The sequence below is a fragment of the Pan paniscus genome, chromosome 1 (assembly GCF_029289425.2).
Source record: "Pan paniscus chromosome 1, NHGRI_mPanPan1-v2.0_pri, whole genome shotgun sequence".
NCBI lineage: Eukaryota > Metazoa > Chordata > Mammalia > Primates > Hominidae > Pan > Pan paniscus.
In genome coordinates, this window is record NC_073249.2 from 25,517,438 (window position 1) to 25,536,700 (window position 19,263).

The 19,263-nt window shown below is 42.4% G+C and overlaps 1 protein-coding gene across 3 annotated transcripts in view; it reads left to right on the forward strand.

Moving 5' to 3' along the window:
* Positions 1 to 4,852: 4,852 nt before the first annotated feature.
* TP53BP2 (tumor protein p53 binding protein 2) overlaps positions 4,853 to 19,263 on the forward strand; it is a 65,684-nt gene continuing 51,273 nt past the window's right edge. For 2 of the 3 annotated variants that reach the window (XM_034947566.4, XM_055107716.2), the window contains exon 1: positions 4,854 to 5,162. In XM_034947566.4, coding sequence (XP_034803457.1) covers positions 5,136 to 5,162 — 27 coding nt within the window. In that variant the 5' untranslated portion in view covers positions 4,854 to 5,135. Of the gene's footprint in view, positions 5,163 to 19,263 lie in introns of all 3 variants that reach the window. The other variant, XM_034947572.3, reaches the window with a different exon arrangement.

A 19,263-nucleotide genomic window follows, 5' to 3' on the forward strand; every position in this document is an offset into this window, starting at 1 on the left:
GTTTGAGGTTACAGTGAGCTATAATCATGCCACTGCACTCCAACCTCAGTAACAGTGTAAGACCTTGTTTCTTAAAAAAAAAAAAGACATTTAGGCATTTAGGTAGGAACTTGAAAGGTGAATAAAAGTTTACCATATAGGGTAAGGTGGAGGGAGGGGAAGGTTTTTAAGGCAGAGGGAAAAGTATAAATGGATGCAAAGAGGCTTGATACACAAGCTTCTGCCCCATTTTTCTTTCAGATTACTGCTAACTTGAGGGGAATGTAGGAGATAACTGAATAAATCCGTAGGTTAAGGAAACTGTAAAAATGGAGCATCTCCGGTTTCAAGAGGGAGGATAATTGGTGGAATATTAAATGATTCTACATGACCTGGGCACTGGCTACATATTCCACCTCTCTTACCACTCCCCTCCTTGTTCACTCTGCCCTGGGCACACTGGTCTTTTTGCCAAGTCTTTGAGATGCCAAGCACAAGGCTGCCTCAAGCTCTTTGTCCTTGCTGTTCCCACTGCCCAGAGTCTGATTCCCTCCCTCCCCTCATTCCTCAGAGGCTTTCTCTGGCCAGCCTATCTAAAACAGGTGCTATTCTCTTAGATTTACCTAGTTGCTATTTTTTTCGTAGCATTTATTATTACCTTATTCATGTGTTTGTTATCTAGCTCCTCCCAACTAGAATATAAGCTCCATGAAGGCAAGTCTCTTCTCTGTTACCTCTAAAGTCTAGAACAGGGCCTGGCAAAATACAGCCACACGAGTATTAGTAAAAGAGATAAACAAAAGGAGTGGGGAGAGGGTAGAGAAGAACCCAGATGAGTTGGAGGTGAAGGGAATAGGTATTGCAGGAGTGCAATCTCAATAGTCTCTGTTTCGTTGGCTGAGTAAGATAGGAATTCATCTTCTGAGAGGAGAGAGGGACTCAAAGTTTGGAACATCCGTGGAAGACGAGAACGAGTAACACAGGGAGAAAGTTGGGAACTTAAACATTTGAATTCAAGCCAAATAGATAATTAATTGTACTGTGCCAAGGGGTGGGGTGAGAGCCAAAAGAGAAGATAGCTCCTCCCCACTCAGAATGTGGCATTTTGACTTATCTTTCTTGGAGTTGAATAGAGAATTATAGGGTGGGGAGAACCAAACAGAGGCTCTTGAAAGAATAAGCAGGTGAGGGTGGGAGCGGAGAGAAATTGAAACTTGGTAGAAAACAACCCATCTGAGAGCCATGTTTGAGTGGTACAGAATCTGAGAGAATGAAACCAAAGCACAGACAAGGGTTCTGTGGTTTCACGCTTCTATGATTAAAAAAAAAAGGTCCTCAACATACCTGCTATTTGGCAGCTGGGAATTCTCAATTGGCTAGAAGTGAGTTTCAGGACATATTGCCAATTGCTGTCCCTTTTCTCCTCCCTTCCCTTGGGCAGGGCATTTGTGTAAACAGACAGTAAAGAAATAGAACTGGACTGTCTTATTCCAATTCTTCTCTCCTTGCTTCCGTTTCTATTGTAATTATTTTATTAATAAGCTAGGGCTGCCAGCACTCATACTAAGTATAATTTACTATTGTGTACAACCAGTTTTAGGGTGGTAATGAGACACGGTTTTTTGGTGAGAACTGGAAGGTTAGTGACCAATATCCAGAATTCTTTTCCTGGATGACTGTGGATCATAATATCTTCAGCTGTTTTGGGGACTTCTTTGTCTGCAAAAAAATAAAAAAAAAAACCCAGTGGAATATGAAGTAGGTTTTTTGGTGTAAAATAGTCCCTTTATGAACTGCAGTTTACCAAAAAGAATTGTTGCTTCCCAGAACTACCATTCAACCCACGAATCCCATTATTGAGTGCATACCCAGAGGAATATAAATCATTCTACCATAAAGACACATGCATGTGAATGTTCATTGCAGCACTATTCACAATAGCAAAGACATTGAGTCAACCTAAATATCCATCAATAACAGACTGGATAAAGAAAATGTGCTACATATATACCATGGAATACTATGCAGCCATAAAAAATATCAAGATCATGTCTTTTGTGGGAACATGAATGGAAGTGGAGGCTATTATCCTTAGCAAGCTAACGTAGGAACAGAAAACCCAATACTGCATGTTCTCACTTAGAAGAGGGAGCTAAATGATGAGAACTCATGAATGCAAAGAAGGGAACAACAGACAGTAGGGCCTACTTGAGGGTGGAGGGTGAGCGGAAGGAGTGGAGCAGAAAAGATAACTATTGGGTACTGGGCTTAATACCTGGGTGATGAAATAATCTGTACAACAAACCCCTGTGACACGAGTTTGCCTATGTAACAAACCTGCATATGTAGCCCCAAACCTAAAAGTTAAAAGAAAAAAGAATTATTTCTTCCCACAAACGTGCTAAATTTCAGTATTAGGGTTTCTTTTATTATTAAGATTCTGAAAGTTAACATGTTCCCAATTGATCTCCTCTTTTCTGTAACTTGGTCCACTCATGGTCTTCTCCATTTTGGTTTGTGGCAACTTCCATCTTTTGGGACAAAAATTTGGGCTTCTTTCTCTCATATTCCACATCTAATCTGTCAGGAAATTCTGTGGGTTTGGACTTGAAAATATATCCAAAACCTGACCACTATTTGCCATAGACGCTGTTATCGCCTTTGCGCAAGCCACTTACATCTTTTGCTTGGCTTATCACAAGAGTTTCTTACTGTTCTCTGTTGACTTTCAGTTTTCCACAGCAGCTCTTAAAATATGTCAGCTGACATCACTCTTCTGTTCAAAACCTTTCCATAACTCCCCATTTCACTCAGAGCAAAGGTAAAGTCCTTAGAATAGCCTACAAGGCCCTCCTTGTCTGGCCCTTCATATCACTCCATCTCATCTCCTACTACTCTCCCCTCATCGTCTGCTCCAGCTATCTTAGCCCCCTTGATGGTCCCAGAATTTGCCAGGCAGGCTCCCATATCAGGCCTTAGCGTTGGCTGTTCCCTCTGCCTGGAAATCTTCCTTCATATTTGTGGAGTTCACACCCTCATTTCCTTCAAGACTGTGCTCACACACCGCCTTTTCAGTGAGGCTTACCTTGACCACCATATTTAAAGTTGCACCTGTACACCTTATCCCCTTCCCTTACCTTATTCTATTTTTTTCACAATAACTACACTTGTCTTTTGAACTTTTTGTTCATTGATGTATCCCTAGGACTTAGAAGAATATCTACCAAGTGGCAGGTATTTAATAAATATTTACTGATTGAGGGATGAATTTATTTTGCTTAACTCAGTATAACACTCTTAAGAAAACAAGACTATAAACCAGATTTTTTGAGAACGTTAAATTCTTTTTTTTTTTTTTCAGATGGAGTTTCACTCTCGTTGCCCAGGCTGAAGTGCAGTGGGGTGATCTCTGCTCACTGCAACCTCCGCTTCCCAGGTTCAAGAGATTCTCCTGCCTCAGCCTCCCGAGTAGCTGGCATTACAGGCATGCGCCACCATGCCCGGCTAATTTTTATATTTTTAGTAGAGACAAGGGTTTCACCACGTGGCCAGGCTGGTCTCGAACTCCTGACCTCAGGTGATCTGCCCGCCTCGGCCTCCCAAAGTGCTGGGATTACAGGCGTGAGCCACTGCGCCCGGGCGAGAACGTTAAATTCTAGTTGAATTAACCGTAATTTAGTATTTCCAGATACAGTATCTGGGATGGTGCAATAGGGAGTTCGATGGAGATTCTGGTAAGGGATATGGTGGGCTAAGAAAGAATTGTCTGTTCTTGATACTAGATAAACCCAGGGGATTTACCCCACTTCAGGTTCTAGAATCATGTATAAAGGCAGAGAAAAGTGATTCTGAGTGAACTTGCACTGACAACTTACTAGAACAAAGCTTCCTGGAGTTAGGGTTCCCGCAGTATGTGTCTCCCTGGAAGGTGGAATAAAAGCCTGAACCCGCTCTGCTACTCTTTGGAAGGCAGCCCTGCCATTTCCCTAGGCCTTGGCCTCCCTCCCTGGAAAAGGATGGTATCCACCGGCTCCCCGTATCGGAGGCTGTTTGCAGGGTGTTCCCAGCACCCCCCAGGGAAGCTCCTCAGAATGCTGCCTGACACATTTTTACAAAGTTTATTTTTATTGTGGTAAAACATACACAACATAAAAGTTATCCCTTTATCCAGTTTGCGGTGTACGTTTGTTAACCTTACAGCAAGTAACACATGAGTTTTAAATTAGAATTTGGACAACGGCAAATGAGATGAAAGGCGAACAATCCGAAAGCCGGATCACTGAGGAGCTCTGGGAACGCGCCGCGAGCTGAAGCCACACGGGGAACTCCATTTTGTCGGGACAGGGTCGGTCCTGGCCGCCTCCAGGGAGTCGGGTAGTTTCCGCGGCGTGGCCCGGGCCTCCCCTGAAGTCCGTCCGCCTCTCTCCGCCTCTCTCCGCCTGGCCCAGCGGCGCGGCCGCCGGAGGACTCTGTCCACGCGCCTAACGTCGGGCGCCCTGTTCTGAAGGCAAAGGGTCCCCTGCCTCGCACGACTCGGAGCCGCCGAGGAGGTGACGGCGGCAGCCCTGGGGCGGCTCGGTGCCATTCACTACCATTCTGTTTTCCTGAGGCGCCGCCTTCCAATTGCCCCGGCTCCGCTAGGAGGCGCGCGCTCCAGCCGCTCCGCCGCGCGGCCCCGACCGCACTTCAGTCCGGGGCGAAGAAAGAAAAGGCGGCCGGCTCCCGCCGCTCCCCGTCCACCCAGCCGGGCCCGCGCAGGCGCGCGCAGCTCCCGTTCCCGCGGCCGCCCCTCCCCCAGGCCGCCAGGCGCGCCGCGGGCGGGGTCGGCGCGGGGGGCGGAGCCGGCACGGGCTCGGCTGGGGCCCGGCCCGGGATTAGTTGGTTTCGGAGCGGAGGAGGGAGCCCCGACCGTCACGAGCGTCGAAGAGACAAAGCCGCGTCAGGGGGCCCGGCCGGGGCGGGGGAGCCCGGGGCTTGTTGGTGCCCCAGCCCGCGCGGAGGGCCCTTCGGACCCGCGCGCCGCCGCTGCCGCCGCCGCCGCCGCCGCCGCCTCGCAACAGGTCCGGGCGGCCTCGCTCTCCGCTCCCCTCCCCCGCATCTGCGACCCTCCGGGGCACCTCAGCTCGGCCGGGGCCGCAGTCTGGCCACCCGCTTCCATGCGGTTCGGGTCCAAGATGATGCCGGTAAGTGGGCGAGCGGCCGGGGCGTCGGGCCCGGAAGTGTGCGGGGTCGCCTGCCGGGGGCTGGTCCGCGCCCTCGGGCGCGTCGGGGAAGGAGCCTGGGGGCCGCAGCCCGCGCGGAGGGGCCGGGGCTTTCCGAGCTTCGAGCGGGTTTCAGGAAGGGGAGGCTCCATCCTCTGGGCTCTGCGCCCACAGCCGTCGTGGGGGCGCGGCGAGACCCTAACCTCGAGGCGGGTTCCTCCAGCTGCTCCGGAGTCAGGCGAGCCACCCGCGAGCCCAGCAGCCACTCAAACTTTTCGTCTTTCACTGGGTCTTGACTTTTTTGCAGTTCTTGAAGGTCAAGAATACGGGAACCGGGGACCTTGTTCTTTGCTGTGTCTTTTTACTTTTTACTGGAGTGAAACATACGTTACTGGAACGGGTACCTTTGCTTTGTTTTTAATTGAATTTCGATCTTGATATCCACAGTAGCAGCTAAGTCACCCTTACCTCTTTGTGGAAAGGGGTTTTGGTAAATGCAATCTCGGAAGTTTTAGATTGCAGGAAAGCGTACGTGCCTGGCTCCCTTCGTTTCCCACAGCTTTTAGCAAGACCTCCGGAGAGGATTAGTGCCTTCTTTAGGAGCTCCGCAGGCTTTTGACACGGCCACCAGGCCACAGATGAACAGCAGGTTTGAGACATTTCAGAAATGTCTCTGTCATTCAGCGATCGCGGAATGGAGGTTTGTGGTGGGTTGCGGTGGCTTCTGCAGACTTCAGTAGCGAGTTTCTTCGTGGAAGTTGTATTTGCACCTCTCCCACTGAAGTGGGGACATCTTGCAGGCATCCTATGCTTGTGGCTCCATTTGTTCAGACAAAGAAACAAAAAGCTTTTACTTTTATGAAGTCTGTGGAATGGAGTGATGACAAAGTTTGCAGTCACACATACAGAGTATAATATGCTGTTCCCTGGCCCCCTGCTTGTGTCATGGAGGGCGTCCCAAACTCTCACTGGGCCGACCTAACAATTCACTAGAATTAGTAATTGGGTTAAGATGGTTTGGGATATTTTGTCCTGCCAGGATTCAAGGAATTTGAAAGTATTAATAGCATTATGCATCTTATTTTAGTTTAATGCCTGGTTATGAAATCAGGTTTGTAGTGTGAATACCCAATATTGAAATAATGGACCATAGATAAGGGTGATGGATTTTGCTGTTAAGATTTTTATTTCCTGGATTTACATTTCTTTGTGTTGAAGTAACTTGTACGGATTGTCTGTGAATTTTTCCTAACAGTAGGAGCAAGAGAAACACGTATCAGTTGTTGCTATGTGGTTTCTTCCTTGTTTTTTGTCAAGGTATCCTTTGGAGATACCCTACCAAGGTATCCGTTGTGTAGCCGAATTCATAAAACGTTATGTGGCTCTTGAGACTATATTCAATTTAGCAGTATGGTTCTTCTGATTGCCTTTCTGATGTCAGAATACAATCCTAACACAGACTCAGTGTGGTATGATGGCACTTACACCAGGTTTGAAGTCAGACTAACACTTCAGTATTGCTCAGCTACTACCTTTAGTGACGTAGCCACTTAAAAAAAACTTGTCCCTCAGTTTCATCATCTGTAAAATGGGGATAATAGTACTCAGCTGTTAGGGTGGTTTGAGGATTAGAGTTATGTTTATGAAGGAAGTGTGATTAGTACAGTGTCTAGCTTGCAATAGGCGGTAGATAAACGCCTCTGAATTTCCAATGTTGGTTAAAGTGGAGATTCTCAGATTTGTGATATATAAAAATATGAAATAATTTTTCATTTAGTAGACTCATGTTATATGTGTCTTTATACTGTAATATTTTGGATATTTGAAAATAAAACTATTTTATTAAGTATATTTCTCATCTTTGGCTTTTCATATGCTTGGATTTTTATTCCAACATAAATGTAATTTTGTTACATTACTTTGGAAAATTCTAACCAATTTATCAGGAAAAGCCATTTAGTGTAAAAAAATGGATAGTCTCAGAATGTAGACAATTGCCTTGATGTACTTTTATTGTGGTAAAATATACATAAAATAAAATATGCCATTTTAACTATATTTAAGTGTACAGTTCTGTGGCATTAGGTACAACCCTTGATTTGCTTTTAAAGGCATTCTGAAGATAATGGTTTACTATTTAGACTGCATTATATTAAAAATGTGCAAATAGGCCAGGAGCGGTGGCTCATGCCTGTAATCTCAGCACTTTGGGAGGCCGAGGCGGGCGGATCACGAGGTCAAGAGATTGAGACCCTCCTGGTCAACATGGTGAAACCTTGTCTCTACTAAAAATACAAAAATTAGCTGGGCGTGGTGGCGTGCGCCTGTAGTCCCAGCTACTCGGGAGGCTGAGGCAAAATTGCTTGAACCCTGGAGGTGGAGGTTGCAGTGAGCCGAGATGGCACCACTGTACTCCAGCCTGGTAACTAAGAGTGACTCCATAAAAAAAAAAAAAGTGCAAATAAATTGTGTTCATGTGTTTTCTCACCAAATGGTACAGGATCAAGTGGTTTTCTTTTATGTGGGACATGAAGTGATAATTGGATCCAAAACCAAAAGTGGAAGATGTATTTTAGAAGGCTAACTAAAAATAAATAGCAAGCTCTGCAAATCACAGTAGAGATAATGAAAGGGTACTGCAGAAATGGGAGTGATAATTACTCTCACTTTCAGATACCTGCCATTGTTAGTATCTCTAGTTCTATGATATTTCCACAACTTGCCGAGGAGAAACTGGTTATACTTTCATACTTGACATCTTTTTCCTGATGAAAGAAGAGATTATTTGCACTTTGAGAGTTTGGCTTTTTAGTGATCCGCACGTTGTATTTGATTTTCATATAAAGGGAGGCAGTTACCAAAAGCAAAAATTCTTAGTCGTTTGAAAATTACATTAGATATCTTTTATTCACTACTTTGATTTTGTGAAGTGTTATGCTCAAAACAAAAATGTGTTCTTAAGAAAGAGCTTGGCTAACTCTAAAAGCTACTCTCTGCTCTTTTCAGCTGATAGTTTCATAAAAATTTTTGTTTGTATCTGCTGTTGAAATAATAAATTTTAAAAAATTATTTACAAAACTACACAGTATTTGGTAGTGCCACCTGGAAGACCAGAAGGCTTGAATTTGCCTGTCACTTGGTCATTGGAGATGCTGTATATTTGGCATGAATGTCCAGCTGTAATGGAAATGCTCTGTATCTTTGCTGTCCAGCATGGCAGTCACCAGCCACATGTGGCTACTGCACTTCAAATGTGGCCAAGGGAACTGAAGAACTGAACTTAAGAGTTAATTTTAATTATATTTAAATAGCCACATGCCTGGTGGCTACTGTATGACAATGCAGTCAAACCGATGTCATCATATAGCCCTTATATAGATGTTTTTAAGAAAATAATAGCTGGGCCGGGCACGGTGGCTACGCCTGTAATCCCAGCACTTTGGGAGGCCGAGGTGGGTGGATCACGAGGTCAGGAGTTTGAGACCAGCCTGACCAACATGGTGAAACCCCATCTCTACCAAAAATACAAAAATTAGCTGGGCGTGGTGGTGTGTGCTTGTAATCCCAGCTACTCAGGAGGCTGAGGCAGGAGAATCTTGAACCCTTGAGGCGGAGGTTGCAGTGAGCCGAGATCGCGAATCTTGAACCCTTGAGGCGGAGGTTGCAGTGAGCCATTGCATTCTAGCCTGGGGGACAGAGCGAGACTGTCTCAAAAAAAAAAAAAAAAAAGAAAGAGAAAATAATGGCTTATTTTAAAAAGCTCAGTTGAAGTGATCATAGTTTAATTCCTAAGTTTATGGCATTTTATCTTTCAGTGCTGCAGAGGCATAATTATTTCTAGTTATTTCATGATGCTGTAGAATAAAATTTGAGCTTCTAATTTTGAGGGTCTAGGAAAAAAATGGGATATTACAGTATCTCCTTTAGCAGTTTGACCACCTGATCAGTAGGATTTGTATATTTCTGAGCATAACTGCAAAGTGTGCAGCTCTACAGACCAGTAGCTTAACTTTTGCTTAAATACTTGTATTATTATTTACAAAGGTCTGGTTTTATTTGCACAAATTTGCACAAAACACAACCAAAATTGTGTTTTGAAACTAAAAATCTTTCAAGTTGTGTATTTGAAACATTATATTTGTATGACTTCAAGTTATGTATTTGGAACATTTTATTTGTATGATTATATCGTGGTCTGAAAGAATTCTTTTTGCTTGAGTAATAGTGTAGCAAATTAGCTTAGATCAGGCTTTATTCCAGAATAAAGTTTAGATTAGGTCCCTAAAGGGAGGTTCCTATCTTTATAGAATTACAGTTATCAAAGGCTGTTAAACAAATAATCTATTTTTAGAAATGTGCAAAATATTTCTTTTATTTATTTATTCATTTATTTATTTATTTATTTATTGAGACGGAGTCTCACCACTCTGTAGTCCAGGCTGCAGTGCAGTGGCGCGATCTCGGCTCACTGCAGCCTCCGCCTCCTGGGGTTAAAGCAGTTCTCTGCCTCAGCCTCCCGAGTAGCTGGGATTACAGGCCACGCTCTGCTAATTTTTGTATTTTTTAGTAGAGACAGGGTTTCCCTGTATTGGCCAGGCTGATCTTGAACTCCTGACCCCGTGATCCACTAGCCTCGGCCTCCCAAAGTGCTGGGATTACAGGCATGAGCCACCGCACCCAGCAGCATCTCACATTTCATGTGCGTTAGTTTTGTTGCCTTGTGACTTCAGCTCTTAAAAGCTGAAAGACGTTTGAAAATTTCTGTATTTTTACCTGTTTCAGAGAAACCAGATTTAGACTTTTTAAAAGAAATTTACACAAGCATACACCTGCTTATATTTAACAATTAAGGAGAATGTATTTATCTGGAAGACACATGGAGGGTCATTTATTCGCATACACTGCTTCTAGGAAGAGCTGTGTTCCCTCCGTCTTTATCCCCACCGCCTCAGCAGACAATAAAACAAAACTTTCTTTTCTGGAGCTTTTAAAGAATACTGTAGACCTTTGTCTCCTTTGGTGATCTACCATAGTGTATGGCACTCTTTAAAAAGTCTTTCTGAAGTTAACACTGAGTATTCTTGAAGCTCATGTTATCTAGCCTCTCCTTAGCTTAAATGGGATAACTGCATACCATACCTCTCACCAGCTTTCTCCACAAGGATCTCACAGAATAAGAAGAACAGGAATTAAGAGTTTAGGAATCCAGAGTGTTCTTTTCAGCTCATGCCACTTAAGCCACACATTATTTAAATACTTGTTTTTGATGGTGTGCTAGGTACTGAACAGAACATTCTGTTTAATCAGATGTAATTGAAAAAAGAAAACACAGATGATGTGACTGTGTATGAAATGTATAGTTATATTGCAGTGGTAGGTGAGACATTAAAATTCTATGTCTTATTGGGGCAAGCCAAGAAGTTTGGTCATTCGGGGATCCTTTATGAGCATCAAGTTTTAAGTAGTCAGTGATTTCTTAAAACACTTTGCATACCGTCTTACTAAAATAAATGTGTCTTATTAAAGAAATGCAAATTTTAAACATCAGTAGATAATGGGCAGGAAAAGTAGTTTTACAGATTTAGAAACTTTTTTTCTACATAAAGTATACTCGAAAACAAATTATTTATTTGGATGATAATCGAACCAGATTTTCAATGAATATGTTCATTGGACCAGTAAGTACTGAACTTTCACTTGTTGTTGTTGTTTTTTTTTAGACAGAGTCTTGCTCTATCACCCAGGCTGGAGTGCAGTGGCGTGGCGCCATCTCAGCTCACTGCAACCTCTGCCTCCTGGGCTCAAGTGATTCTCTAGCAGCAGCCTCCCGAGTAGTTGGGATTACAGGAGTGCGCCACCACACTCAGCTAAATTTTTTTTTCTATTTTTAGTAGAGACAGAGTTTCACCATGTTGGCCAGGCTGGTCTCGAGCTCCTGACCTCAAGTGATCTGCCTCCCAAAGTGCTGGGATTACAGGCGTGAGCCACCGCCGTTGGCCGAACTTTCACTTCAGTTGTTTTTCTGGATACAGATTTATAACTTAATACTACTTTATTTAAATTTCAAACATATCAATCCAAAATTCCTTAAGGCACAAGCATAGAAAAGTGGTAGAAAACCATAATGAATAAACTATTATAGATTACCAGTTTAAACTACTTGTGGTAATAAAAAATGATTAAGGCAATTTACTGTTCTTCCACAGGGGAGTGAACGATTTATATGTAAAAGCAGGGGGAGTGGAAGCTTCACTCTAACTTCCCTCCCAGGGATGAAGAGGAGCCCCCTTTCTGTGCCTCACACTGTGCCTGGTGATTTAGGTTGGTCATCCCGTCTAATCCCCTTATTACACTCTGAAGTTGATCTTCCCACTCTCATTCAACAGATAAGGAATTTGAAGCTCAAAGGGCTTAAGTAATTTGTTTCTGGTCACTAGTAGAAATGAGATTCGAACTGTCTGCCTGCAAACACATACTCTGTTCAAGATGGCAAATGCTTGGGTTAGAGTATTTTTATATGTTTGACAGGACAAACAATGGTAATGATGTTGTTTTGGCTAATGGTAACTTCAAAAATTGCTTTTCAAAGCATAACCTTACTGTAGTTTTAAAGTAGAAAAGGAACAATGGGAAAAAAAAAAGAAAAAAATGGAGACATCGTCCCTTATTTAAATCCATACTGATGAGAAGATTGGCAAATAGTTCTCTTATCAACTTTCAAATGATGTGGAGGTGGTTACCTCCCCCTGGGCAAAGGAAACATCTCAATAGCTATTTCTTCCCACCTCTATCTAATATTACCATAGAGATCTCAGATCTTCCACATCTGCAGGGAAAGAGAAGGGGTGTGATAATTAGCTTTTGTATGAGGGGTGTTGAATAGTCTTTCCTGAGATGATATCTGTAAATACGGCTTGAAGGTGATGATGTATTAGGTTGGTGCAAAAGTAATTGCGGTTCTTACCGTCACCTTTGATGGCAAAACCACAATTACTTTTGGATCACCCTAATAGGAAAGGAGCAGAGTAGGATAGGCATGTTGGGAGAAGTGGAGGACAGGGACCCATAGAATGTCTGCTGTGAGATGACCAGTGACATTCAGCCATTTCCAGTTGCTCGAATGGTGCAGCAGTGACTTTGAAGTGTCCAGATGGGAGTGGAGTGAGTGTCTCCACTTGCAGCTTGAGGGCTGCCCGTGTAGTAGGGAGCAGTAATTCAATGTAGTCAGATACCTTTGTTGGAAATAGATTAGGGGCTGATTTTGAATGAAATCACATTAAATCATTGCTTTTCATTCTCCCTCATTAACCATTTAATTGTTTTTGGATGGCCTTTTGGGGATAACATCTGCTCAACCAATATTTAGTTAACATCTTCTGTATTCCAGGCACTGTTGTAAATGCCATGGAGACAGGAAAGGAAGTTTTCAGGGAGCTTAGCTTTCTTTCATAGTGCTTAATGGGAGACTTGGGTGGGAGAGAGAGAAAATAAACAAAAAAGAAAAACATGAGAGTTAAATGGGATTTAAGAAGGGTAATGTGACTGCGATGGCTACTTTAGATTGGATGGTCAGGAAGTGACATTTCAGCTGAGACCTGAATGACAAGAAGGAGCTGGTCCTGTGAAGATTTGCAGGTGGAGCATTTCAAGTGGGCACGATTCCTAGGGACTGGTGCAGAGGCCGGGAGGAAGCACTGGAGGCTGGGGCAAGGGGAGAGGGGCGGCGGGGGCGGGGCAGGGCTTCGTGGGCAGAGGGCAGAGTGACAGGAGCCGAAGCAAAAGACCTGTCAGCATATAGGTTTTCGCGGGCCAGAGGGAAGGGTGGAGGTGGCATGGGAAGGGACGTGGGAGCCACAGGAGGTTTAGTTAGCAAAAGTGACAACCTGATTGATTAGGAAAGCTCACTCTGTTGCTGTGTGGACAGTGGACCTTAGAGGTGCCAGAGTGTAAGACTTGGGCAAGGTGGGAAGAGTAGGAAAGTCTACAGAAAGCTGCCAAAAATAAATTAAAGGGTTTTAATTTTATTTATTTTTTATTTTTTACCACACCTAAGGCCCAGCTGACAGAATTGGTTGTGAAGGCACTCAAGAGTTTGTCACTTGCTCTAATAAATTGTTTTAGTGACCCTCAGAAGCCCCAGGGGTGAGAGGAGAAACAGTAGCACTTACCCAGGGTTGGAAGTAAGACAAGACAGGAATGGTGGAAGATCACTCCTGTATCCACAAGCTCCTTCCTGTGGGGCTAAAGAGAAACCATACTTTTTATATCACCACAGAGCTCTGACAGCTACACAGAGCAGTTTAAATTTAGGCTTGAGAAAAAGCCTTCTGTCACCATGTTTCTTTTCAACTGAGTAGGGTGTATCAGGTTTCTCAAGGAAGCCATAGTCTGTCTTAAAATGCTTTAGGACAGCTTTACTTTTGACCACATGACCAGAGTGCTCTGGAAGCTTCTGATGCTTCAACCTAAAAGTTCCTTGACCCCCCGCCCCCCCCTTTTTTTAAATTTTAAAACAATAGTATCTTCATTTTCCTGACACAAAGTAGCGAGTGACCTAGGAAAATCAAGTCTGAGTTAACTTTAATTCTAGAACGGTCTCTTTGTGGCAGTGTTTTCTGCATCACAACAAAATCTAGATAATAACTGCTTAGTTTGTGATATGTAGGTAATTTTCAAAAATTTTGTTAATTTCCTGAAAAGTTTGGGGGGTATCTATTTTGGATAATGCATTTATTTTAAAGGTAGATAGGATCTTTCTCTGGTAGGTTTTGCTTGTTGCTTTTAGTAGCCACGGACCTGGGCTTTCATCCTGCTTCCTTTCCTCTCTTCTGTCTTCTCCTGGAGCTGTTGAGTCACCAGGGCACACAGATCCCTCCTCTCCATTTCCTGGGGCACCTGTTTGGCCTCACCCCTCTCCTGCCTGGACTGTTGTAATGCTCTCCTTATCTATTTTCTTACCTTTTCTGTTCTCTGCCCCATCAGGCCATTTAACACACTGCTTCCCTGGTGGTCTTTCTGAAACAGCAATGTGTCTCTTCCCTCTCCAGAATTCTTCAAGTCTGACCTCTGTTCCTTACAGCATAAAATATATAAATTCTTTAGTGAGACAGAAAGTTTCTTTATTGTGTAGCCCAGTGGATTTCAGCCTTTTTGTGTCATTGATACATTTCCATTTCAGAATTTTTAGCTGCATAATGGAAATGATTGAAAAACTCAAAACACCAAGTCAGTTATTAAAACATAGCACCAGCTATGGCACAGTAGTGGGAATGCCTTGTGCTGTGCAGAAGAGCATCCGGTCACCTCGTGGTTCATTCGGCCTTCCTTCGGAATTGTGTTTCCTCTTGCTCACAGCAAGTTGTACTCTGTTGCATATTGCTCTCCACTCTTGCATATTGCCCTCCATGACGTGCTCCACTCCATCGGACTTTGCCGTAACAGCATGTGTATAAAACAAATTTTGTGCATTGAAAGTTTTTGCAGCACATTCGTGGCTTGTGGGTTGGGAATTGACCCATCTCTTCTTCTTTGTCCTGCCTTGCGTCCCACCTCTGTGCTTCAACAGTTCCAGGACTATAGTTGTGAGGGCATGCCAGTTTCCTGTGTCTTTATACACAGTGTTTCTCTCCCTAGATGGTCCTCTTCCTGCTTGTCTTATTCATCCTACAGTTTTAGCTTAATAGTACTTCTTTTATGTTAAGCCTTCTTCCACTGCTTGGAGGGGATTTTTTTTTCTGTTCTCACTGGACTTCAAATGCTTTAAATGTACTTTCACCAGGAAGTTCTCATTTCTCAACATTGCACCCTTTTCGTGGTTTGCAGTGCTGCTTCATTGTTCCATAAGCTCTGTGAGGACATGGAGCATGCCTTTTCATCTTTGTGTTTCTAGCACTTAGCACAGTGTTTGGCACACTGTAGGGATTTAATAAATATTGTTTGAGTTAATGGGTGAATGAATATTCTTATTTTGGATTTTCTTTGGTGAGTGTAGTTCTTGCCTCTACTTCCATAGCAAAGTGGGAGGTAGGAAGGAAATAACTAGAAGCAATGAATCGGTTGTAGTTAGATCATCACGGATAGATCTTAAAAATGTAGTGCTTAGTGAGTAAAAGTAAAAAACAGAATGAAATCTGTAACAGTACCTTTACATAAAATAAGACGAATGCCTGGCAGACAACAAGACTCAGTTTAGAAGGAAGCACACCAACACTAAACTTATCAATAGTTGGAGCTGGGGAGGAATTAACTAAATGTATTTGTTCTTTTGCTTTATACATTGATTGTCTATGACAGATATTGAAGCAGAGTAACCTAAGATGAGTTGCTTTAGAGGATACGTTCAGAATTTGAAACTTATCTAAATTCAGCTTCAGGCATAGTTGAAAGAAGAGAAAAGGTTTCTTAATTTTACTTAAAGCAGAATTCTTTGAGACATTGTCTGGCTTTGAAAACATTCACTGTGAAGTAATACCATTTATAGATAAACATTTCTTGATGCTTCAGGATGTGAACATCCTCTTTGTCATGTTCTTGTTGCCTGTTAACTTTCTCCTCTTCGTGGAACTTTGAATCCCTGCGTCACAGTTTCAGTTCAGTCCAACAAACATGTATTGCATATTTGCTTTGTGTGAGATCTGACAGAGTTTTTTGGGGAGTGAGTTATAATGTAGGAGGAGAAAAACCAGGGAGGAGGCATTTAAGAACCAAAACATGTGTCCTAAAGAATGTATAGACCAGTAGGACAGATAAGACAGGGATACAGACAACTACAGTGTGAATGGTTGTCAGAGAAGCAAAGAGAACATTTACTTCTGGCTGGAGGTGGGTGTGTGGGTAGGGATGGATGGATTGGAGGAAGTTTTATGGTCTTTGAGTTATTCTGGAAGGATGGGGATGAATTGACACTACAGGACAGAGTAGGAATCAGGTGAGCTACTCTGGGGAGAGAAGTGAGGAAAAGTGGCTATTTTAGATTTCTCATTTGGTGACTCGAGGCTATAACTGTGGAGTAGATAATTTAAAATAAATTTTAGGTCTTAATATTTCTTGTAATTGAAATGGAATTCCCTGAAATTCAAAATATGCAAATATAAATACCAGTGTATATATGTCATAATGTATTGCTATTGTTGTTGGGTTAACTACTGGTATTATAATTAATATATACTACATAGATTAATACACACTGTTGTTATCTGCTAGTGAAATTAATACTCTACATTATTTGCAGCAAATTACTCAGAAACCTAGTTTCATGTTACTTCCCTGCTCAAAACCCTCTAATGCAGTGGTTCTTAAACTTAAGTGTGAGTACTGGGCCTCTCCTCTGGGGTTTCTGAATCAGGAGATGTGGAGCAGGGCCTGGAACTTTATATTTCTGACAAGTTCCCAGGTGATGCTTATGCTGTTTGTCTGAGAATTGCATGTTGCAAATCACTACTCTAGTGACTTTTCCCTTGCAATAAAGTCCATACTCCTTATTCTTGACCTACAAGGCCCTGCCTGAGCTACCCCCTGTTCTCCCTGCCCTCATTGGCACAAGTCTGTATTCCTGATGTGGCGTTTTTTTCTGGTCGTGGAATAGTCCAAGTTCATTACCACCTCTGGGCCTTTGATGAAATGTCTTCCTTCAGATGTTTCAAGTGGCTGTGGCTTCTTCAGTCTCAGCTCAAAAGTCCCCTTCACCCTGAGGTGTCTTTCCTAATCATGATCAGCCATCCTCCCCTCATCACTTCCATAATTCTTTATCATATCACTTTATATACCATGCTCATTTGTGTGCTACCAGCCTCTCTTCTCTGCCCTAAAGAAGGCAAGCTTTTTCATCACTGTGTTCCTTTTGCTTTAACTGTCCTTTCTTAATAGGTATTTAGTAAGTACTAACGGGTGAATGAATGAAACTTCTTGTTGAAGTCAGCAAGAAGTTAGGATTGAGGGGAAGGCATAGAACCAGGAGCTTCTTTGGCATGGCTGGCTTTGACAGGATATGACTCCTATAGGTTTCTATGTAGAGGTCCCTGTTACCTGTTCATGTATATGAAGTGGTTCTTTTACCAGACATCTATGACCAGCAGGCTACTTTATGATTTTTTCCTTAATTAAAGTAACTACTTCATATTTGCTCTATCATTTTTTTCCAGAATGTTGACTATTTCGGAATATGATTGTGTGCTCCAGATGATATTGAATGGATGGTCAGGATAGTCCATGCATGATTAACATTTTTAACAGAATATTGTTCAAATTGATATTGAGACTTCACGTTATTGATTTCTGAATTCTACTAACTTGCTGTAAGTGAGCAAAGGAATAGTTTATGAAGTAAAAAAAATCCTTTGAATATGATTTTATGATTTTGCTTTAAATAAACTCAGATGTAACTGATAGGAACTGATGGGTTAATGTTAAAAATATGCCATCATATAAAGTGGTATACTTAGTGTAGAAGTAGGTTTAATATCATTGAGCCTTAATAGAACATTGGTATACATAACTCATGGTAATTGGTGAATATTTTTAAAAGCAGTTTAATGGCTCCAAGAGTAAACTCTAGAGAAACAGCTAAGAAATCATGATAGGCCTTTGTAAGCAGTGATTCTCTGATAACTTTAATAACGTTGGGACCCATCGTCAGGGAGGTAGAGAGTGTCTCTTTGAGGGAAAGGACTCAAATATGTAGTGTCCCTGTGGCTCCTGAGGAAGGTTCCACAGAGACCCCTGTGGGTTGCCTACTCAGATATTGGGGAGACGAGGAAGGACAGCTCAAGCTCAAGCTGGGGTAGTGGAGCAGCACACTTCTTGCAGAAGACTGGCAGCCTAACTCACAGCTAGGGTGCAGCATGTCTGAATTAGGGAGCCAAGCTCATGAGTGCCCTTGGTGTGCAGTCTCAGCTGGCAGAGTGAGCACTGGAGCAGAGCTCCAGGTCTGTGCAGAGACAGGCAGAGTACTCTTGAGGACTGGAAGGGTCGGCATCTCCTTCCTAAACGCCGCCCAGTGTTAGAAGTCATAGTTGGGCTAAATGGCTGTGTATGAGTTTGAAAGAAACTTTGGTTATATCTTAATTTAATCCCCACTCTGTATCACAGTGTTGGGAGAGGTGTTTTTGCTTGACTGGGTTATAGGAAGCCTAGTGGCATTCTCCTCTTACAAGAAATATTTTCGGGCCTGCCTCCATAAGGGGTACAACAAAATATAGAAACTGAAGTAATAGTTTTACATTTATCTTTCTGCAGAGGAATTGTGAAACACAGAAACCATTCAGATTTTCCCCTAATCTCTCTACAAGCATAATCGCCTGGCTGTTCCTGTGGTATTTCTTGTGAGTTGCAAAATTTGGGGAGGATTTGTGTCACTCTTTTTATAGATTGTTCATTTCATAATTTTCTCTTTCTTCCTCTTAGGTAAACTTGAAGGATTTGAGTTTTTATAAATGAAAACTCTGAAGGTCCTGTTGTAGAGCGTAATTTCCCTTTGGTGACAGGGAACATCTTATACTCTTGGTTCCTTTCTTCTTTCTGTAGAACTTCACATGATTTTCTGAATCAAATGAATAAATGTTAGCCTCTGACTCATCTTGTAAATGCCCTAATCAGTTTTTTTTTGTATTTCCTCTTAGAAAAGTCTTTCAGATTTTGATCTGAAATAATTCCTCTTTAAAATGAGTCATTCTTATGTTGATAGCATAACATCATATTTACAGTACATACATGCTCTATAAACACAGGACTCTTAAAATAAACCTATGACCCATTGTTTTTAAATGAAAATTATCTGTGACTTTGAATTTTTGGAAGGGCACGTCTTCATCTGGATATGACTGACATGAATTACTATGCAGTGTGCCTGTAGGTGGCCTGGCACAACTTAACACAGTGTTTTTTTAATCTTTCCTTCGACTTTCCTTCTCTTGAGATAGATGACTATAGGAGGTAGAAACAAGTTGTAATCACATTTACCATTTTAAATGAAATATTTTCATGTTCTTTTATCCCAGTTTGTATTAAGTATACTTTTAAATTATAAATTATTATAAAAATATTTTACTGTTGAGATTTTAAAAATTTAAAAGTGATAGCTATACTT